This window comes from Rhincodon typus, chromosome 33, assembly GCF_021869965.1.
Source record: "Rhincodon typus isolate 14 chromosome 33, sRhiTyp1.1, whole genome shotgun sequence".
NCBI classification, from domain to species: domain Eukaryota; kingdom Metazoa; phylum Chordata; class Chondrichthyes; order Orectolobiformes; family Rhincodontidae; genus Rhincodon; species Rhincodon typus.
In genome coordinates this window covers 20,133,422-20,157,315 of record NC_063364.1, presented here as the reverse complement: position 1 = coordinate 20,157,315, position 23,894 = coordinate 20,133,422, and the positions used below count along the sequence as shown (strand labels likewise).

Genomic DNA, 23,894 nt, shown 5'->3' with positions numbered 1-23,894 from the left:
TTAGTGGCTCATTCTGCAGAGGCAGTGATTGCAGAATCACAGAATTATTGTGATGCAGAAGGAGACTCTACTCCAGCTCTGTTACCTAAAGGCAATGTATGGCCTTTTTCCCAGATCCCTGCACACCATTACTATCCAAAAACCATCCAATGACCCCCTGAATGCCTCAATCAAATCTGGCTCCACCACATTTCCAGACAGTGCATTCCATGCCCTAACTCTCTCTAAAGTTATTTTTTTTCTTACATCACCCTTGTCGGGTTTGCACATCACTTTAAATCCATGCCTACTCATTCTCGCCTGATCTCCTTTGTCCAGCCATTTCAGGATTTTGAAAACCTCAAATCAGATCTCCTCTCAGCCTTCTTCTCTTCAGGGAGAACAGTCCCACGTTTTCAATCTATCCTCAAAAGCTGAAGTTTCTCATACCTTGGGACCATTTTACTAAATTGCTCCTGCTCTCTCCAGTGGAGCTTTTCCCCACAACTACACACAACACACCTGGTGAGGTTTAGCAAGTGTCTTGAATAAACTCAACATCACCCCCTTGCCTTTGTACTCTTATAATGTCAAAACTACTTTGCATTATGGGGATATTCTGCTTATCCCAGTGAGTCAATGGTGATTCTGACAATCCCCAAGAAGGGACATCAGCCTCACAATAAATTCTTTGCTATAAGAAGTCATCCCAGAGCTCCATTTCTCCAGCTACCTAGGATCTTGAACAACTTCCCTTCCATTTCATGTGTATTCTGCACTTCAGAAAGAAATTAGCAATTAGGTAAACAAGCATTGTAATAAGGAAGGACAGAAAATTATTAGTATAATCACATATATTCAATCTGAAAATATGTTGAATTAAAAGTGAAAATTTATACATAAAATTAGAATAAACCAGTTGCCATGATAACATATTACATATAAGTTGGCATTAAAATTTAATAATGGAAGTAATGCAACAGGAGATCCACAGGTGTAACATAGAATACTTCGGGCATGTATCCAACACATACTTCAGATATCACGCTTTAGATTTCATAATGCCAAAAGTAAAATGTTTTCCTTCTGATTTTTTTTTTAACTTTGATAAATCAGACTCTCCTGCTGACAGGAGCCAGACATTTCTGAGGAAGGGTCACTGGACCCGAAACGTTAACTCTGATTTTCTCTTCAGCGATGCTGCCAGACCTGCTGAGCTTTTCCAGCAACTTTGTTTTTATTTCCAATCAACAGGTGTTTCTGTCAGAATGAGCCTCTCATTAACGTCAGAACTTACTTTGACCCTATCTCCATGATGAGTACCTTCTGAGGGGCAGGTCCAGTTAAAAAAATACCCTTGTCCTAAAACCTACACACTGCAATTTTACTCCATGCCCCAGTGCCCTGAGCAGCACCCCAGATGATAAATTAATACATACGTACATGTCATGTCAGGTGTAGTCTGAATGTACACACCTTGTCTGCTGATGCCTCATCCTGAAGTATTCTCTCTCCAGTTTTAGTCAGTGGTGGTTTGCCATGGTTTGCCACTCACAGAGACAGTGAAAGGAAGCAGTGTCTCAAGGCTCCTTCAGCCAAATGGAAATCCAATCTGAGCTTTTGCTGTTATTCTGATACAATCCAGTCTACACTGCCCCTATATCCGCCCTTTACATAAAAACCCAAAGTGTATCATGCAAACAATATGTACACCACATGTCTTCAATGATTCACTGCACGTGAACTTATTGTGAAGTTACCATATTTTTAAAAAAATCTTTAAAGTTGTGTTGATGTTCTTTGCCAGAAATGAAAAGAAAAAGAAATGAGTGCAGTTAGTTTCTTAATTATTTAAAAAAAAGGAAAAAATATTTCTAAACCCATTCTCACATTAAATAAGGTTAAATAATGCAGATGGCATATATATTGAGTAATTTTAGTGACAATTTGATGCACCAACTACTGACCTTGAAGAAAGTTGGCCACAATGATCTTTTACTTTCCTGCTATTTATTTGTATCTGGTGCTAAGCCAAAGGGGATCTCCACGCATCCGACAACAGCAGGGCAAACAGCCATTCACATTGAAGTCATTTCACTGACAGCAAACCACAACGTAAAATGCAGTGAATATTCTTCACTTTTAATGAAACTTACAGAAAGTAATATAAATCATTGGGACCAGATTTGGGATTGAAGTGGAAGTGCAAAAATCATAAACTTCCTGAATTTTCTTTAATATGTGGAACTTCTTTGATCAGGACAGAAAAAAGATTAACATTCCAAAACTACAACATTTGATTTTTAGGGACAGCGAGACTATTCAGTGATAGTTCTGCATTGAAAACCAACTAAACTTCATCCAATAGGTTGGAAATTTTTCAAAGGTTTCTACAGTGAGACTAATAGCATAATGGGACTTTCAGTGATTTCAAGTTAATCATGTTCTGCAGAAGCTCCAACAGCATACCCTACAGAGGAGCATAGAGTCACTAACAATGTGTATTTTATGTATTGACTGCGACACGTGCAGACTCCAAATGTTGCTGACAGCTTTGCAGACATTGCTATTGCAAATTCTGGTGTAGTGTAAAGCCATCCCACCGAAGAAAGTTTCACAGGAAATTAACAGTGCTTATGAATCCCGAATGCACATGATAGCACTTGGTGGAGAGTTATTCATACTTTACACATGAAGAAACACAAAAGAATAAACCAGTGAAAAGGGGAGGGAATGTGATGCCAGGTAACAGATTATATAGATTGTGCTGTCAGTGTTTTAGCAAATAAATAGGTATGGAAATAGCACAATGGCAAACTTCAGAGCAACGGAAAAAGCCCTGGGGAGACAGAATCACAGGATTCAGCACTTCAGTGTTTTTACAGCACGAGAATTATTAGGTTATTTTTAAGCATGTGCTGGAAAAGAAAACTGGTTTAAACTACAATGTGGGCTGTAAAGTCTCCTTGAGTACGTTCTTTTTGCTCCATTTTGGAGACACTTTAAGACCAATTGCACTTTGCAAAATCTGCACCCAATTAAATGAGACAATAATTACAGATTCAGACTGCAGTTCTGACTGACTGAAGGGGCTGGGAGCTGGGTTTAATTTCAAGGTATAACAGTGCTGCTGCAAAATGAAATCAGACTGCTAATAAACTCACAAGGACTTGCAAAACCTGACTTCAGTAGAAGCTGTTTTCGTGATTCCAAGGTAGAGGCTACAGAGGCATTTGTGTGGTCATTTTTCCCACATTATGCTTCATATTCTGCTACAGTAGGAAGAAATTTGAAGTATCTTCTCATTCTTGTCCTTTCACCTCGCATGTTCATTTTAGAGTGCCCAATAATCATTAGGAACAATGATATGGGCTGTATTTGCAGTTAGATCACAATTTGACTAATGTGAGCAGTTTCAGAAGGACATTAAAATCAATCAGAGTGTAAATTCAGGTGGGTGATCCCAGGGATCAGAAATTTGATATGGAAAGAGTTTTGAGATCCTTGATATATTGCCCCTGGAGCATTGAAGAATTAAATTATGAAGGATTTTGAAAGAATGAATAATGAAATATTATTTCCTCTGGTTGTGGGGGAGTGACAGAGGTCATAAACTTACAATTAGAGAGTAAGGAGACAGATCAGCAGAAAGTTATTTACAGAGTGTGATTGGACCACATTTTACCAGAGGAAATTGTTGAAGATGATACTATTGTATCTTTCAAGAGAACTTTTGATGAATATTTGAAGCAGAGCAACATATAGGTCTAAAGGTAGAGAGAAAAGCAGTGTGATTACTCTAGTGAAGATCCCCCAAAGATATGATGGGCTGAATGACATTCTTCTCCACTGTAAATTAGTGTGGTTCCTTGTTCCTAACTTCTGCTTTCCTAACCTTTCCTTGAATAGTGCCATGAAATCTTATTGAGTAAATAGTGTTTTGAAATGATGGGAAATAAACTGAACCTCCGGTCATTCATTAAGATTGTCGAGCTGGCTGCTGTACCAGCATCAAAATTGTTGGAAGACCACAAGTTGTCTACTTGAATCAATCCGTAAAGCAGAATACAACATTAGACAGTAAATGGATTTTAACAGGTGATTTAACTGAAATGTTTTTGATAGAGCAGTTGACTGTTGGAGCTCAATTTACAGCTCTTCGGGTATATAAACTCTGTAAAGAACAGCCTTTGACTGTATGAGATCCAATGGTTTATTTTCAGCCAATTGTATTTCTCATGCTCGGGTCTGAATGCTTTACTGTGTCCAAATTGTCAAAAATCTCACAATTACAGCTTTTTCAGCTGACTTGTAATTCTTCTTTTATTACTCATTTCAGACCTTGAAATCAAATCTTATTAGCATCCACGCACACCAGTTATTTTTAATGAGTGTAGCTGGATGTACAAGTTGTTAAAACTATATCATGGATTCTAATGACACTGAGATGCAGCCAACTCTGAACTCCTCACCTGGTATTCTTTTATTCTCACCTGTCCACCACCTCATTTATCTCTTTATCAAATTAATGCACTTAAACCTAAGGCTGTTGATAAATTATATTGGAGACTGGTTCTCCTTTTTTTGTAACAAATCCTACATCACAGCCATCACATTGCTCCCAAAACTGACAAACAATAAACACAGCTGTACAGCAGAGAAATAGTGCAACAATAAAATATCACTTGGTAGCCAAAATCTACAGCTGCAAACTCACTCTGTGCTGGTTTTGAAACGTACTGGAGACACCAGTGATTCAATGGAAATAGTTCAAACCCAGCTACGCGTGTGCACCTAAGTACCGAGTGTGGTCACTTTTGATCAAAAACATGCATTTATAAAGCACCTTTAACATCCGAAAACAATAACGCACAGGAGCATTATCAAACATAATTTGACAGAGGAGTTGAAAGAAGGGATTTGCAGCTGTGGAACCTAGGCATGGCTGCAAATGGACGAGAGAGGCCAGTGGGTGGAAGGTGTACAAAAGTCCAGATCAGACATGTGGAGTTGTCAGGCTGGAGGATGTTCATGCGTGCAGAAAGTAGACATGATGCCTCCACCTAACACATGACCGATTAGAAAATAGATGCTCTGCTGCTTCTCTCAAAGTTCAGTGCAAGTCCAGTGCAATATGTTGTAAAAACCTTCACCAGATAGACTCCAATTCCCTCAATTCCTCATACATAAAATTCTAACCTGTTAAAATCCTTCACACTTTAAACATAAACAGTGGTAGAAGCTTGGAACACTCCTTTGCAAATAGCAGTTGATGCTCCGTCAATTGTTAATTCGCAATCTGAGAGCAATTGAAGTCTGTTAACTAAAGAGTCATAGAGTCATAAACATGTACAGGACAGAAACAGACACTTTGGTCCAACTCGTCCATGCCAACCAGACATCCTAATTTAGTCTAGTCCCATTTGCCAGTATTTGGCCCATATTCCTCTAAACCGTTCCTATTCATATACCCATCCAAATGCCTTTTAAATGTCGTAACTGTACCAGCCTCCACCACTTCCTCTGGCAATTTGTTCCATACATGCACCGCCCTCTGTGTGAAAAAGTTGCCCCTTGGGTCCCTTTTAAATCCTCCCCCTCTCACCTTAAACTTATGCCCTCTAATTTTGGACTTCACTTTTCTGGGGAAAAAAGCTTCGATATTCACCCACTCCATGCCCTCATGATTTTATAAACCTCTATAAGGTCACCCTTCAGCTTCAGGGAAAATTGCCCCAGACTATTCAGCCTCTCCATGTAGCTCAAACCCTCCATCCCTGGCAACATCCTTGTAAATCTTTTCTGAACCTTTCAAGTTTCACAACATCTTTCTTATAGCAGGGAGACCAGAACTGGTCTTAAGGGATATGGGGCTTATGGAATGAGACCACAGAGGTGACCATGATCTCATTGAACAATCTCAAGGCACTGAATGGCCTACTCCTGTTCCTATGTTCCTCATACAGGGTGTGTGTAAGAGGAGAATTAATTTCATAGCTGCTGCCTTAAAATTTGTGGCCAAAATTTGACATCCCTTTACTACTACACTGGTTCCTTTCAGCTAACACAGAATTACTGAAGTAGGGCCAATTATACTGTCTTCTCACATCAGCTCCTGCAAGTTTTCAAGACAGCATTGTATCATGCACAACAGAGAATTGTATAATATTTGGCTTTAAATACATTTAGGAGACATTTAGTGATTTGGGCTTCAGGCCAAAGAAGGTTTGAGCTACGCCCCTGGATATTCTCACCAGCACCTGGTACGTGAAAAACAAACTCTTCTAGGTGGTCTCTTTTGGACGTGCTCCCGTGAATGCTGTTAGGGAACCCCACTACACACATTCCTGTGCCTTATAATAAAGGAAAAGCAGATGTAATGTCTGCTTCAGTTTGACAAAGTCAAGTGAAGTTTCAGCCAGCATAAGTTGCATAACTTCTCCCTTTCCTCACAGATGAATCTTTAAGGATCGATATTGGCAAAAAGTAAGTTATCTAAGTTAACCTATCCTGACGCACCCCTAATCTACTGCATGTAATAATTTCCACTGCCTAATGATTTTGTGCCACAGTTCATTAAGTAGTCTAATGGATAAATATCATCACCTAATGTTGTACTGAGCTACACCGACTACAAGCCCCAGATGTTTGGTCTGTCCTGACTTGGCAGATCTGAACTAGAATAGCTGCACAGACACTGAAATTGGATTCTGTGCCCCTCAGTGATGGATTGCAAACATCAGCCAGGGTTCCCACACGTAATAATTATTCAGTGATTCCCTTTTCTGATTTCCCAGTTTGGTCTCCTTACCTAAAGTAGAAACGATTTGTCCTGGATGAAGTGCATTGAAGGTTCACAAGACTGATTCCTGGGATGAGGGGAATTATCTGTAAGTACAGTTTGGGGCTTTTAATCAGTGGAGTTTAGATGGTTGAGAAGTGATCTCAATGGAACACATAAAATTCTTAAGAAGCTTGTCAGGGAGCTGTCTGGGGCAATTAAAATACAATCACAGTCTCAGAAGGTAACAGCCATTTAAGACTGAGGAGAAATTTCTTCATGTAAAGGGCTGTGAATCTTTGGAATCTTCCAGCCACAGGGCCATTAGTGCTTAATTTTTGAACATATTCAAGTAAGATTTTGGAGTACAAAGGGAATTAAGGGCTATAGAAATCTGAACAGACATGGGACCACATCCTTGCGGGGAGATCTGCCTATGTTCTCGGGTGGATTTAAACTAGATTAGTAGGGAAATATATTTTAACGCGAGGAGCTTGAGGAGAAAGACAGATGAGCAGAGGGCAGAGATAGGCATGTGGAGGTATGATATCATTGCATATCCTGAATAGGGTATTCAGTCAAGATGGACAGGGGGATAGGTTAAGAGGGATATTGCAATACTGATCAAGGAATCAATGAATAGTAAATCGAGTAAGAGAATAACCATAGAAAGAGTGAGGTTCATTAGGAACCAGGGAGGTAATGCATGTGTGGACTAGAAGACATGGGTACAGTCTTCACAGTCATTTGTGAAAAATGGGACACTTTCAAAAGAGAGATGACTGGCATGCCATCTAGGTAAATACTCATGAGAATTAAATACAGGGTATTCAAAGCTAGAGTATCCTAGATGACTAAAGATATTGATAATAAAGTAAAGAAAGAAAGAGGCAGATGGTGCATACTAGGCTGATAATAGCAACAGAAATCAGGAATAGTATCTCAAACGCAGGAGAGAGCCTAAGGCTGGAATAAGGAAGGCTAAGAGGAAGCCATGCTAAGCAAACAGTAAACTGTTCTTCAAACATATTAATTGTAAAAGATTAGTTAAGAATAGAGTGGGACCCATAAGGAACAAGCAGGGTAAGCTGCTCGCTGAAGCCAAGGGTATGTCGGAGGTACTAAATGAGTACTTTGCTTCGTCTTTAGCAAATTAGAAAATGGCCCAGTCGAAAATGTGGGTGTTGAGCAACTGACTAGTATTGCAATAGATAAAGAAGTGTTAAAAACCTGGCGGCACTCCAGGTTGAGAAATTGCGGGCCCAGATGGGATGTTCCATAAGTTGCTGAGAGAGGTAAGGGAGCAAGTTGTGGAGAAGTTAATAGAAATTTTCTGGGTGTCTTTGAACACAGGATTAGTCCCAGGTGACTGAAGGATCACAAATGTGACACCATTGTTTAAGAAAGGGGCAAAGGATAATCTAGGAAACTACAGACCTGTCAGCTTGACATCAATAATGGGAAAAGTGATGGAGGTCATAGTATGAGATAAATACATATACACTTAGAGAAAAATAAATTAATACTAGACAGTCAACATGCCTTTGTCAAGGGCACGTCATGTCTGACAAATCTAATCGAGTTCTTTAATGAGGTGACACAGGCAGTGGATAAGGGTAGTGCTGTGGATGTTGTACATTTGGGCTTCCAGAAAGTATTTGATACGGTGCCCCATGGCAGATTGGTTAGCGAATTAGAAATGTTTGGGATAGATGTGGCCTAGGCCCATCTCAGATTGAAAACAGTTGAAAATACTGTTCTCTAGGGATCTGTTTTGGGACCCTTGTTTCTTCTTATTTATATAAATGATTTGGAGATGGATGTTGAGGGCAAAACCTCTAAATGTGCAGATGGTGCTAAGCTAGGGAGAATGGTGACTTGCGGGGGTGATGTTGAGCAATTTCAGAGGAACATTGACAAGTTGGCCAAATGGACAAACACCTGGCAGATGAATTTCAATGCAGATGTGAGGTAATACATTTTGGTAGAAACATGAAGAGACAATGCAGGGTCAGTGGCACAACTGTGACGGGAGTACAGGAACAGAGGGACCTTGGGGTTCGAGTGCATAATTCTCTGAAGGTGGCCAGGCAAGTAGAAATGATTATTAAGAAGGCTCATAGGATCCTTGGGTTTATAGATAGAGGCAAAGTGTATAAAAGCAAGGAAACAATGCTACTTTCTGTAATTCATTGGTCAGAGCACATTTGGGGTACTGTGTTCAGTTCTGGGTATTTTATTTAAAGAAGAATGTTAAAGCCCTGGAGAAAGCGCAAAGGAGGTTTCCTGGAATAATTCCAGAAATGAGGGATTTCAGACAAAGGGAAAGATTAGAGAAATTGGCCTTTTCTCCATGGAGCAGAGAAGACTAACAGGTTACCTTACTGAGGTGTTCAAAATTATGAACAATTTCGACAGGGCAAAGGAGAATATTCTGTTTCCACCGTGCTAAGTCTGTGACTAGGGATGATTTCAAGATTGTCAACAAGAGAGCTTGGAGTGACATGAGGATAAACTTCTTTACTCAGGGAGTTGTTAGGATTTGAACTGCACTACCCGGGAGAGTGGTGGAGGTGGATTCTATAGGTTTCAAAGACAACTGGATATATATTGGGAGGGGATGAATTTATAGAGTACGGAGATAGGGCTAAAGAATGGGATGAGCTGGACAGCTCTTTCAGGAGCTGGTGCAGACTCACTGAGTCAAATAGCGTCCTTCTGTACAGTAAAATTCTATGATTGTAAAAGCACATGTGAGCAAATATTCCATTCGAGACCAGTGACGGATTATCTGTCTCCTACAGTCAAACAGCCTATTGATTACCCCTCCTCAGGCTCATGCATAATGGATGCCCCCAGTCCAACTATTGTTGCCTTCAGAATTGAAGAACTGAAAAATTTCAGTCATTACAGTAAGCAGCATGAGAAACAGCAAAATGTGGCATCTCCTCCTTTTGCTTCAAGCAACGGAGAGGGGAGCTACATGTTAAATTGGAAGGAGATTGAGGGAAACGAAATGCTTCAATAAAACAACTTTTTTTTTGAGAATCAGCAGTTAAAAAGAAGGGGGCAGCAAATCTCAGGATTTTGCTTCAGAAATGTCCCAGGGCCACTCGCTGATACAAAGCCGTACTTGACCCAAAATGAAAACCGTGCAGATTGTTCCATCTCCCCGCCAGAACACCCTGTGCAGAAGTGAACAGACTTTCTTATGAATGATGGCACATACGAGGGAAGTGACTCACACGTACCATTTTTCTCTTCTTCAGATGAGTTCAGTGGAACAAAGCAGCGTGCCAATTTTTTTTTGTTTTGCAGTTTAGTCGAGTTGAATAGAGGAGAAACTATAACATAGAATCATAGGTTTATATTCCACCGGCCTGAAACATCTCCCGGAATCCAAACAAAGTCAGAAGGCTCACTGAGAATCTGAGTACACTGCCCCAAGCACTGACTGCTTGCTGGTTTATAAAATGAATAAACATTTTGCAGCAAAGGATGGAATGTCACATATAATAATTCCAGTGTTATTTCAAAGGCTTATAAAATGCTGTGACTAAAGCTGTTAACAGTGAACACTGTACTATAATCCAAGAAACAGCTGGGGCCCCAAGTCTATCACTTTATTAATCATGCATTTAGCTTCAATCCTGCACGCATAATTCCTTAGAGCATGCAGCTCGTGTTTCGTCGTTTGAATGCTTGTGGGTTTTTTTTAATATAGGCTGTGTAAGGGGGACTTAAGCAGTTTTTTTTTTAAATTCCCAGACTCGATTCTTCAGCATCATACAGTCCCTTACGAGAGAATGGGTTACAGTCGGACGTCACAGCCAATCACCAGCAGCCCGGTCTGTGTGGTGTATTGAAAAAAAACGGAGAGATGATGAGGCAGGGAGCCCAGAGCTGACTCACTTAAGGTTCTAACTTCCAGCAGCGGTTGTGTCTGCATGCAGCAGGCACTGAGCTGAAGAGTTCACTTCAAGCAGTCAATCAGCTGTCAGTCGCTGAGGCGAGGCTTCATATCCAAAAAAAAATCATGGATTTGGAATCTGGGGAATTGGGTGAAGGAGATCTCTCCTCAGGTAGGATGGTTAGCTTTTGCTCCACTTTTTGTATCATTTCCACGAAACCTTAAACCTGAAAAGGTGGCAGTGACCTGATGACGACCTGCGCCATTACCTGTTGCATGGTTATTATTTAGACCACAACGCGGACTGGATTAAATAGACATGCTGTGTTTTTCCCGTCCTTTGCTTCATCGAGTAAAATCCATATCACTGCCGTTTCTAACGTAACAGAAAAATACACTGAAAAATGCACACAGCTCTCTCAGAGGAAGCTTTCGCTGTGAAATTTCACTTCCTCTGTAGGCTATTATTTGTGTTTTTTTCTTCTCAACTTGTGATTAACATCTTACACAGTTCACGGCAAATGTCTTACAGCCAAGTCAAACATAGAATCTGCACAAATTGATCATAAGAAGAATCGGTCGGTATGTGTTGGGGGACTTCTAACAAAAAGAATAATGCTGACTTCTCCATTGAATTTCTGAGTTTGGAAGAACTCCCAATTCCTACAGTAGGAGAAGAAAACCTTATTTCTGTTTTTGCTGCTGCTGAACTCCCTTAATCAAAGAAAAAGCTGTTTAGCATCCGCATTAAGTATCCTTGTATCAAAAACCAATCTGGGCCTAAATGATGTTTCCCAATTCTTGAAAAGGGCAGTCAATTCACAAACAGAGCTTCAGAACAAAGCATCTGTATTGTCAAGCAGTCTACCTGCTCCTTTGCTGTAGGAAGTGATGGTCTCACTTTCTGGAAGATTGGTGAGGGCAGTAGGCAGGGAAAGTACCAGGAAGCACACACCACTAATGATTAATTAGTGTTTTTAGGAAATGTTGGGATCCGCTCCATTTGGCATTAATGTTCCAATGAAAATGTGCTGATTCCTTTTGGCAGGATTTCCTGCCTTGCTAATGAGTATTTGTTGCTCAGCGATTAACACTTGTTGTGCCGGGTCGATGTCAACTCAAGTTAACAATCTCAGCCATTTGTATTGTGATCACTGCTGTTTGTGCAGTCTTGGTCCACTGTAAACAAAACCAACATTCTGGGTACTAGATTTATACCAGCTGGAAGTCAGTGACAGAGCACTAATTGGTGTGAACACGCTGAGGTGAGTAAAATGCCACTTCCTGTCACACAAAATTGCAACGGCAATCCAACTCAAACACATGATCTTAAACTTCTGGCATAGGAGAAAGATCTTGACACACTTCCCCCTATACTTTTTGATTACCTGCTGGTCGCTCTGGACTTTTGCTGCTTAATGTGGATTTCCATTCGGCAAATTGAATGTGCATTTAAGGGGCCAGGCCCTTTCCCTTATTTTAATGAAAGCAATTCATTTATTTCAAACTCAGATTTGGAGTTGCACACTATCTTAGGTTAATGGTGCAGTGCATGAGCTGAATTTTGAAAATTTTATGTCACTTTCCTGTGTCTATCTTTTGCAGTATAAAGTTCCTTAAAATGTAGCTGATATGCAGCTGTACGTTCAACTGCCTGAGTAATTATCCCTGGAATTCCCCCTCTTCTTTAAGTCACTCTTTCAAATCTACCTCTCTGATCAAACTGCTGGCCTAGTGTCCTATTGTAGCTCTGTGTCAAATTCTTGTCTGATCACATTCCTATTGGGAAATTTTTAGCATCATTAAATAAATTGCAAGTTCTTGTTGACATGAGTTAGTGCAAATGCTGCAAAAGCCATCTCAACATAAGTACTTTGTGCCAGCTGGTATCAACAGACGATACAATTATTATTTACATTACTTGGAGGAACACTGCAATATTAAAGGATGATATCCATGTCCCATGAAATGGGAAATAAGCGCCATTTTTAAAAGTGGTGTCTTCTCCTGCTTTGCACCGCTCAAGTGGAATCTTGTTGAGGACTTGATGGGGGTTGCGGGGGGACGGGGTCTCACCTGGAGGTGGGGATCCAGTGAGATCCTTGCATCACCTCTTTTCAGGTATTTGCTGAACCATGGCTGCATTGTACAGTGGTAATGCCAGTGATGGGCTTTTCACCAGGATCATCAAGACACAGGGGGCAGAGGTTCTACCTACCACAAGCTGACAACCAACCAGAGGCCAGCCAGACTTGTGCTCAGCAGCGCTACTGGGAAGTGGTGGCAGCTCCTGGAATGACAAGCACCGCGGTCCCAGGGTCAAACCACGGTTAGGTACAGTGATACAAGTGGGAGTTGCATGGACAGCAGTGTAGAAGGGTCAGCAACAACGGCCCAATGTTGATTCCCTTGATGCCCCCACCCTCCCCGGGGGTTCGAGAAGTTGACAATCGGTATATGGTACATGACCCCCCTGGAGCAGCAGCAGGCCAAGGCTTTTAAGTGGTCTTTAATTGGGCGCTTGAAGGCCTCATTTGGTGGTGGAATAGAACATCAAGTATGATGGCTGGTGGCTGTGGGAGGGTGGTGGAGTTCACCACCCCACCTGCTTAAGTGCCCTTACTGTCCCCAAGCTCGCCACAAGAAATGGAGAGAAGATTTTACTCCATCTATCCTCAGGAAGGACATATAAACAAAAAAGAGACTTGCACTCATAGCACTTTTTAAGGCTCCAGAATGTCTTAAAGCTTTCTGCAGTCAATGTTGGTGTGTAATCATTGTTGTAATGTAGGAATCATGGCAGCTAACGTGTGCACATCAAGATCCCACATACAGCAATTTGGTAATGACTTAACAGTCTGCACTTGTGAAATTGGTGGAGGATTAAATATTGACCAGACTACTGGGGAGAATAGCCTGCTTTTCTTTTAAAAAAAAAGTGCCATGAGTTCATTAGGTGGATTGGCCATGCTAAATTGCCCACAGTGTACAGGGATGTGTAGGTTAGGTGGATTAGCCATGGGAAATGGAGGGTTACAGGGATAGGCCTGGGTGGGATGCTTTTCAAAAGGTCGGTGTGGACTCAATGGGTCTGATGGGCTCTTTCTGCACTGTAGGGGTTCTATGATTCTATGATTTTTGTGTGAATGGAAAGAGAGGGACTGAGCTTTATGTCTCAGCTGCAAGATACCACCTTCAATTCCACAACAGTCAGCCTCAATTTTGTGCTGCAGTCTCTGGGGTAGGACACAAACCTTCTGCCTCGGGGGTGAGCAGCAATCCACTGAACTATGGCTGATGCAAGTGAGTGATGTGATAGCACAGTTTCTGAACTGACATGGGTAAACAAGCTTTGCCTCACTTCCGATGCCATGAATGTTCCAAATCCACAGTGTGGTGCAAATGGAATTAATTCAGAAATGGTACAAAAGTTCTACAGTATGAATAGCAAGTGAGTACATTTTACTCCAGCTTCTAATCTGACCATGGCAAAATATAACTATTGTGAACGTAAAGCAGAGAAGTGTAATGACCAGAAGATATCAATCTATGCAATCAGCCAGACCACAATACAGATGGGTTCTGCAGGCTCGGATGTATTTTACTGCATCACATCACAGATGATTTGTTGCCCAGATCCCAGCTCCATTTCTGAGTATTTTTTCAGTTGTGGAAATGATAAATTCCAGCACTGAAGCATTCTGCCTATAAACCACACGTTTTATCTCTTTAAGTTTCCTGAGGATTACTTGTTCATAAATAAACTGTCCTGTTTCAGTGGAAACATCTGGAGCCATTGTTTGTAGCTGAATTGTGTTTAACTAACTGTGGTGCTGTGTAAATATTTTGTACATCATGAACTCATTTTGATGGATATGAGAGGACATTTTTGGGAGTGCAGCTGATTAAAATTTTATGTATCATAGAATCACCACAGTGTGGAAGCAGGCCATTTGGCCCATTGAGCCCATGTCAACCCTCTGAACAGCATTGTACCCAGACTCACTCTATTCCTACAACCTTGCATTTCCCATGGCTAATCCACCTAGCCTGCACATCCCTAGACACTATGGGCAATTCATCATGGCCAATCCACCCAAACTGCACATCGTTGGAATATTGGAGGAAATTCACACTGACAGGAGGAGAATGTGCAAACTCCACACAGACAGTAACCCAAGGGTGGAATCAAACCTTGGCCCCTAGCATTGTGAGGCAGCAGTGCTAACCATTGAGCCACCTTGCCACCCATAGATACTTGTACCATTTTCATTTTGGCAAGAACATAAGCTAGTGAAACATTGACCAAGATCAGAAGGGAGAAACGCATACGGAGGGTCTTCGCAGCCCAAGATGAACCCAGTGCTTTGCCCCCTTACAGTATCTAATTTGTTCTTAGAATTCTTAGGTTGTCATTGTGATTTATGTCATTGCAATGAATAGGTGCCAGCCTTTCTCTGTTAACAGCTTTCTTGTCTCAGGGTTAAGGTGTTGATTCCCACACCAGAACTTGAGCTCAGAGTCCAAAGCCACATTCAGAGAGTGTGAGGTTGCCAGAAGTGCTGACTGTTCTCTTTGGAGCGAAGAAAGCTAAGAGAAGAGAAGGGCTGCATCGACGAGCTAGGGAGAAACTGTTCTTGCTCTGAAAAGAAAAAAAAAAGGGCACTGACTTAAATTGATTTGCAAAAGGAGCAAATGTAATGTGAGAAAACACTTTTTCACAGTGCAAGTAGTTAGGGTCTGGAATGCACTGCTTAGATGTGTGGTGGAGGCAGACTCAATTGAGACATTCAAGAGGGCATTGAGCATTTATTTGGATAGAAATAATGTGCAATGATATGGGGGAAAGCAGATTGGCAGTAGTTCATGAAGTTCATTTGAAGAGTCTGTCCAGGCATGAAGGGCCGAATGGCCTTCTTCTCTGCCATAACTCTTCTGTGAATAATTCTGAGTCCTGTCCCGACAGATGGCATATAAAAGCTGCTTTTATATTTCACCCAAGCAACATGAGGGTAAAGTTGCCAATAGAAATGGGCTTCCTTTTTCTAACTCTGGCACACTTACACTGCTGTTGCTGTCGAATCTGTGAGGCTCATCTGCCATTGGCATTAGTGTGCCCTTGTGCGGAATATCAAAGCAGCTAAAGATCCCAATTTGAAGAAACTCTTCCAACATTTCAATTACCAAACAACAATTTAATTTGCTTACTGAGCTTCTCTGTGTCCATCCAGATCAACAGTGAGGAGGAGGGTAATTCTAGCTCCATCTAAAAAAACTGTATTTTAAGTTAACACCTCCCAATGCATTTTGCAACATTACAGCATAAAGCCAGCATGGTAATATAGACGTTGGCTCTGAGGGCATATGAAAAGGTGGAAGATTAGGCGTAGACAATGTTGTATTGATTTGCAATCTGGATAGTGTGTGGTAAGCAATCCAGGAACACCTTCCCTTCAAAGAAAAATTTGCCTGTAATGATCTGAGATTAATTTTTCTTTTGACTGAGTGATTATTTCGGCAAAATCAGTGTGCATGGCAGCATAGACAATGAGCAGCTGTTCCTGTTGATAATCCTAAACTGGAGTGTCTCCTGTGTTTATCTAACACAATCTCAATGTGTGCCGAAATCTCCACTTTAGAATGCAGTCTGTGATAAGTAGACAAGTAGTTTCCAAAAATGATTGTACCTTTAAGCAATGTTTCTGATTTTTTACCACCCTTGTTGCCTTTGTGAATTCCCAAGAACTTCACGATCAGAACCACATGTACTGTTAAACATGATTTTGTAAAAATTTCTTCCACTCTTTCTTCTGGTATATGGGCATGGACAAAATGTACAATGCAATTTTCAATACAATGCTATTGCCCTATCTATTACAGGCAGGAAGTCTAATATACAATTGCTCTTAGGCTACTAAATAGAAGTGTCAGAAAAAGGAAGATGATTCCTGTTGGCAACTTTGTCCTCTGTTGAAAGCACAGACACCCTTTATCACTATTTACTTAAAATGTCAGTGTTGCTGTGCACGCACAGGTATGTACACAGGTGGAGAGACAGCAAGTTAATGTTTCAAGTCCAGATGAAGAATCATCTAGACTTGAAACATTAGCTTGCTGTCGCTCCACAGATGCTGCCAGACGTGCTGTGATTTCCAGCATCTTTTGTTTTCAGTACAGATTCCCACACCTTCTCTGATCTCTTTCCAAAGTCAAATGTTAAAACCTCTCTCTTTGGCCATCTGTCCAACAATGTAAGATATCTCCATTATGAGAAAGAAATGCCACATTTTAATTACTTTATCCAAGATTTAGTTATATTTTAGCTTCCATCAAAATCTAATTGTCTTCATTTATTTTGTTAACTGAAAATATAGATTTAAGGTTTTTGTTCAAGTTTTTAACTTCCTGTTTTCTGGTTTGTGAGAATGGCTCAGTGTTGTTGGCTGCTTATGCTTGGACACCTCTTGACATGACACCAAATTTAAGTTTTTTTTTAAATTCATTCGTGGGAAATGGGTAACACTGACTAGACCATCATTTATTGCCTTTTTCTAGGCCTTCAGAAAGTCATGGTGAGCTGCCTTCTTGAACTGCTGCAGTCCATGTGCTGTAGGCAGAACCTCAATGCCATTAGGGAGGGAATTCCAGGATTTTGACCCAGTGACACTGAAGGAACGGCAACATATTTCAAAGTCAGGACAGTGAGGGATGTGAAGGGGAAAGTGCAGGTGCTGGTGTTCCACTGTATTGTGCTGTCCTTGTCCTTCTAGATGGTAGTGGTTGTGAGTTTGGAAGGTGCTATTGAAAATCTTTGGTGAATTTCTGCAGTGCATCTTATAAGGGGTAGGCAGTGGCCTATTATTCCTGAAACCCAGGTAATGTTCTAGGGACCTAGGTTCAAATCCTTCCATCTCAGATGGTGAAATTTGAATTCAATAATAATCTGAAAATAAGAGTAATAATAACCATAAAACCATTGCTGATTGTCAGGGGAAAAAAAATCCCACCTGGTTCACTAATTCCCTTTTAGGGAGGGAAATCTGCATCCTTACCTGGTCTGGCCTACATGTGACTCCAGACCCACAGGAATGTGGTTGACTCTTAACCTCCATCTGGACATTAGGGATGGGCAATAAGTAGTGGTCCTACCTAATGATCCCCACATCCCATGAATGAATAAAACAAGGTAAAAATTACTGTTACTAAACACCAATGGTGCTTTGTTCTAGATGGTGTCATGTTTCTTGAGTGTTGTTGGAGCTACACTCATTCAGGCAAGTGGGGAGTATTCCATCACACTCCTGACTTGCGTCTTATAGATGGTGGACAGACTTTGAGGAGTCAGAAGGTCAGTTACTAGCTGCTGGATTCCTGACTTTGACCTGCTTTTGTAACCACTGTGTTTATATGGATAGGCCAGTTTGGTTTCTGGTCAGTGATAACCTCAGAATGTTGACAGTGAGGGATTCAGTGATGACAATGCCATTGAATGTAAAGGAGCAGTGATTAGATTGTCTTTTGTTGGAAATGGTTGTTGCTTGGCATTTGTGAGGCACAAATGTTACTTACTATTTTTCAGCACAAACCTGGATATTATCCAGGTCTTGTTGCATTTGGACATTTGCTGCTTCAGTATCTGAGGGGTTGTGAATGCTGAACATTGCACAATCATCGATGAACATCCCCTGTTCTGACCTGATGATGGAGGGAAGGTCATTGATGAAGCAGCTGAAGATGGTTGGGTCTAGGTCACTACCCTGGGGAACTCCTGCAGAGATATCCTGGAGCTAAGATGACTGACCTCCAACAACCACAGCTATCTTTCTATGTGTCAGGTATGACTCCAACCAGCAGAATTTTCCCCCTGATTCTCATTGATTCCAGTTTTGCTAGGGCTCCTTGATACCACACTGGCATGTCAAGGGCAGTCACACTTACCTCACCTCTGGAATTCAGATCTTTTGTCCATGTTTGAACCAAGGCTATAATGAGGTCAGGAGCTAAATGGGCCTAGTGGAGCCCAAACTGAGAATCAGTGAGCAGGTTACCATCAGGAAAGGGGAAATTGACATGACAGGGATCACTAGAAATTTCTGGGCAGCTTTCTTCAAAATCAACTGTAAGCATCATTCTTCTCCATGGCCATAAGATCCATGCCGTCATAGTTAAGATCTAAATCTCCTCTCTAAAATCTTTATGATCTACTTAGGTGTGATTGTCAAATTCACACTGAATTTTGATATGCTTTTGTAGATCAAGAGGAATTCAATAGATATTTCTCAATATCTTTCAATATTAGAGCTTTATAGCTATGAAATAGAAGGTGCTGCAAAATAATAGACATGAGAGTACTGTGTGCAGCTTCATTGTTGTTTTATAGAAAGCAGGTGTCACTGGCAATGCAGGCATTTGTTAACCCATTCCTAATTGCCCTTGCAACTGAATAGGCCATTGCAGAGGGTAGTTAAGAGTCAATCACATTGCTGTGGGCCTGGAAGCACCTGTCGGTCAGACCAGGTGAAGATCGATGATTTCCCTTGCACAAGTGAACGAAATGCTTTTTACAACAGTTGCTGGATTGCTATCATTCATCATTACTGATGTTAGTTTTACATTCCAGAGTTATGAATGGAATTTAAATTCCATCAGCTGCCCTGGTGGGATTTGAACCCTTGCTCCCAGAGCCTCTGGATTGCTAGGGATATTACACCATGCCACTGTCTCAACTAGATTGTCTTGGATTTATTTTCTAAATACTACACAATAAACGCAAGTATGTTCTTTCTAGAGACAACAACGTGGACACATTTTTCAGGTGGGAGTTGGTAATTGTGCCGCCTATCTTACTCCTCATACTTTGGACAAGATCACCTCAATAGATCTCCCAATGTAATCACAATGCATCTGTGACTCATTTGGTCAATTTGTTTATTATGGCTTTATGTTTGTTCCCACATCATTTTGTTAATAGCATGTGCCACATATCTATCAGCTTTTGACTGAAAACAAATCACTTGACTATTCTGAGTCCTTGTACTACCTTTCAATTATAAACTATGATTATTTCTTAATGGTCTATTTTCTTGCTATACTCCTCGCTTGCCACTGACACATTTGATGTTGTTGATGTTCTACTTAATGGTAAAAAGTATACTGTTCTGACATTTTTATAAATATCTCATCAAGCTATTGGTGGCCTATTTTTATAGATCTCCCTATCTTGAGATCCTTTACAGATGTTTAAGAAACTGCCCTACTTAACCAGTTCACTAAAGTATAGATACCACCTCAGTTTAGTTAACAACTATCCCATGTGTATAGATTTCCCTGTTCCAGAGTTATTGCAGTGTCCCATCAAGGTGAACTCATTATCATCCATCATTTCTCAAGCTTTCATCTGCCTTTCCACCTCAGCATAATATTTCAGCATTTGGCATGTGGAGGAATGCTGAGGTCTGTACCTTGGAAGACCTTACATTCAATTTTCACCTGAAACTACCCTTTATGAACTTCCACTTCTCCCCTCCCTCAGTCGCTGTTTCGCATATGAACATTAACATCTAACTGTTCGCTCTCCTCATGTAGAGCATTTTCCACTGGTTCTTTTAAGTGTCAAAACAAGCTTTCTGAGGAAAATATATGCAATTCAGGACTTGCAGTGAATGTTGCAAGGAAACTATCCAGCCTTTTAATTAAAGAACTGTTCGTCATACTTTTTGCTACTTTCTTCTGTTCTTCCTGGACAACTGCTCACTGTCCAGTGTCATAGCTTTATCACTGACTTCCCACTCGTGTAATGGATTTTTAGTCTATCTCCAGCTATGAAAATATCTTACACATGTCCACAAGTTATGCAAATGGTGCATTTCACCAGATTCCAATCATATTCATTTAATGGATTGTAGATTACAATTTTATAAGCAGTAAGCTTCAGATTCCAAAACTGTGATTTAAGAATGACTTTGTTCCTAAGAAGACATTGATATTTATATGTCAAATTATTTTAGGTGAGCTTGTTTCTTTGTAGTCAATTAAACTTATAATGTGTGGAAATTCTAGAATCCAAATATATTCTAAGCCTGAAGACACAATTATTTCTTATGGAAAATGAGTAGTATCCTGATGTCCTCAAAGTTAGCATGTACTGCAGGTCAGTACAGAAGACATGGCTGAAAAATTTGCAATCATCTTCCTAGAAGTGTAAGAGCTGAACAGTTTGGCACCCTATTGACATCAACTCCATCATATTTATCGCTCATCAGTCAATTCAAATCATTCCATTTGATATAAAGAAGTGGTTCATCGCATTGGATACAGCAAAGGCTATGGGCCCTGATAGTGTTAGTGCTGAATAATTGTGCTCCAGGAATAGCTGTGCCTCTGAGACATGTTGCTACAAAGCAGAGAACTACATGACTAGCACCTAAACAAGATTGAAGAAGTGGTCAAGGGTGTTCTTCACAAACTCTGGGCAAATCAGAGGCCAATCATTACAGCCTAGGACATTGTTGTAGGAGTTCCTCAAGGCAGTATCGTAAGCTGCTTCATCAATGAATGTTTTTTTCTGTTGTTAAGGTCAAAACTGGGGAAGATTGCTAATGCTTGCACAGGATTCTTTTTCAGCAATTCCTCACAATATGAGGGTGACCATGATCCATTAGCAGCAAGAAGCAGACAACATCCAAATAATATTTGCGCCTCACAAGCACCAGTTAATGATCCTTCTCAGTAAAAGTGCATTCCACCAACTCACCCACATTCAATGGCAATACCATTAATGAAGCCCCCACCACATGGGGGTATGGCTGACACCGGTGGAGCTCTACAAAAAAATGGTCACTTTTGCACTTTAACCTCCACGCAGCTATACATGCCAAGTTGATTACAGACTTAAGGCCAGGGCCTATATAATTCATTAAAATTAGCACAGCAGTTGCATTTGTATTCAATTTTTTAAAAATAATAAAACTTCAACATCAAATAAAGATCCAATTTGATCTGCCTCAGGCTGTGTGTTTCCAAATTCAAGTTTCCAGACATAAGGGACTGAGGCAGGCTGTCCAGCACAATATTTTGGAACAATATTACCATTCCTTCACTGCTGCTGGTTCAAAATCCTGGAATGTCTCCCTAACAGCACTACGAATGTAACTACACCAGCTGGACTGCAGCAGTATAAGAAAGTGACCCAGCACCAGCTTCTCAAGGCAATTAAGAATGGGCAGTAAAAGATTTGCCTTGCCAATATCTATCTCACAAATAAATAAATAAGAAGATATTTGCTTCAAAGAAGGGGGAAAAAGAAAACAATGAGAAATAAAATTTAACTGAGCAAAATGTGATCATCCATGACTTGATGTGATACTGAAAAATGCAGACCATGCTGGTTATCACAGGAACCAGAAAAAACCTCCTGTTGCTGATCATTATCCAGTGACTCATGTCAGAAATGTACTTGCAGACATTGGGCTCGATGTTCAGTTCTCACTGGAAACAAGAAGAGGTGCGATTTGAAAATTTCTGAACTGCGGTCTCCATCTGGGCACCACACTTCAGGAAGGACAGTAGAGAGGCTGCAGAACAGTCCACATGATTGAAGTTAGTCATCGCTAGAACCAGTTATGTGGACAGAGTGGAGAAGCTAGGGTATTCCTGTCTTAAAATTCAATACTGTGGGCCAGGTATTAGAAAGTGGGATGAGTGTGGGTCTAGAGTAGTTTGTTATCAGTGCAGAATCAATGGGCTGAAGGGCCTGTTCTGTACTGTATGATTCTATGATTCCTCTTTTGACAATAGAATGTTGAGTGGAGGTTTGATAAAGGTGTTCAAAATCAGGAGGGATCTAGACAAAGTACACGGGAAGAAATCATTCTCATTGGTGGAAGGGTCACAAAGCAGAACACCCATGTAAAGGATTGGCAAAAGACTCAAACAGGGCATGAGGGGAAACCTTTTTACATGCACTTATGATTCAGATCTGGAATTCATCACTTGAAATTGTGGCTTTTTTCAAAAGACAACTGAATAATATCTGAAGAGAAAGGCTTAGCTATGTTATAAGGAAAGGGTAAAGGAGTGGGATTGCTGAGTTACTCTTGCAGAGAGCCATCAGAGACACTTTGGGCTGAATGGTCTCTTTGTAAATATCCAATGCTGAAACTATGACATTGACCACAGTGAAAAAGCATTTAAGAAGAATATTATTCAGGGCAAGATATTAAGTCTTCCACTCTTTTTCAAAACGCTGAAATGAATTGTCACCAGCAAGCTCTGTGCTCACATCTACTGCCATGTCAGGACGAATGAAACGTGTAATGTTAGGATTTTGGTGTATAGAAAAAATGTACCAGATATCCACAGCCAAAGTTATTCACCCCTTATTTCGAGGAACTATTTGGCTTTAATTCATTTCGTGAAATACTTCTGTTATCACCTCTCAGTTCTATTCCCATTTTCTGTTTATTCATTTAAGTATTTGTCCCACATGCATTCACTTTAAAAGGAAGTGAGTTGGACTCTTTTGGGTTCTGAATTTACATAATTCCAAAGTGATCCAAACAGTTGGAAGGGTTAGCTAAAACACAGGCTTTAGGCTTTGAGCAGGACAATAATTAATCAGAGTAGTTTGGCTAAAATACAGATGAAAGAATTAGTTAAATGTAAGTCTCTGGCCACGTGCCGTCATCTCAAATTCTTGCTGAATTGAGTTTAGTTCACTTGATGCAGAACTTAGACTAAAAAGGAAATAGAAAATTGTAGACAGGAGACAAACTAACAAATAGTTGGATATTTCTGACATTTCTGTTTTATATTAAAGGATTTTGTTTGACTTTAGTGTGCAGAATTGGTGTTGGAGAATTATTGTGGTAGACAGTGTAAAAAAACCAAATGAAGACTAGTGGAGGTAAGTAAATTAAGTTGCCTATTTAAACAAGAGAATGTGTAGAAAAATAGACAGTCACGAGAGGTTACATTTATATAACATCTTTAATCGGAAAAATCTTTTCCAGGCACTTTACAGTTAGGAATCTGACACAAACCTATAGCAGGAAAGGTGCAAATTTCTGTTAGAAAGGTGTGTGGACTTCTAGAGTGTACACGGGCTGAATACATTTCCACTGGTGGTAAACTGTAGAGGATGAGGTAGGGAGTTAGAGCTTCAAGCACAGAATGTAAGGAAAGATGAAATGTTGAAGGAGATTGCCAAGGTAGGAATGAATGAGG

At 40.5% G+C, this 23,894-nt stretch overlaps 1 protein-coding gene across 5 annotated transcripts in view; it reads left to right on the top strand.

The window, feature by feature from the left end:
* tnfaip8l3 (tumor necrosis factor, alpha-induced protein 8-like 3) overlaps positions 1 to 23,894 on the top strand; it is a 109,123-nt gene that overhangs the window by 32,646 nt on the left and 52,583 nt on the right. For 3 of the 5 annotated variants that reach the window (XR_007265436.1, XM_048616058.1, XM_048616057.1), the window contains exon 1: positions 10,567 to 10,842. The exons of 1 other annotated variant lie outside the window; for it this stretch is intronic. Coding sequence is in view for 2 of the 4 variants with exons in the window: in XM_048616058.1 (XP_048472015.1) it covers positions 10,797 to 10,842 (46 nt within the window). In the remaining 2 variants the exon portion in view is untranslated. Of the gene's footprint in view, positions 1 to 10,566; positions 10,843 to 11,850; positions 11,936 to 23,894 lie in introns of those variants that run through there. One more of the 5 variants, XM_048616060.1, reaches the window with a different exon arrangement.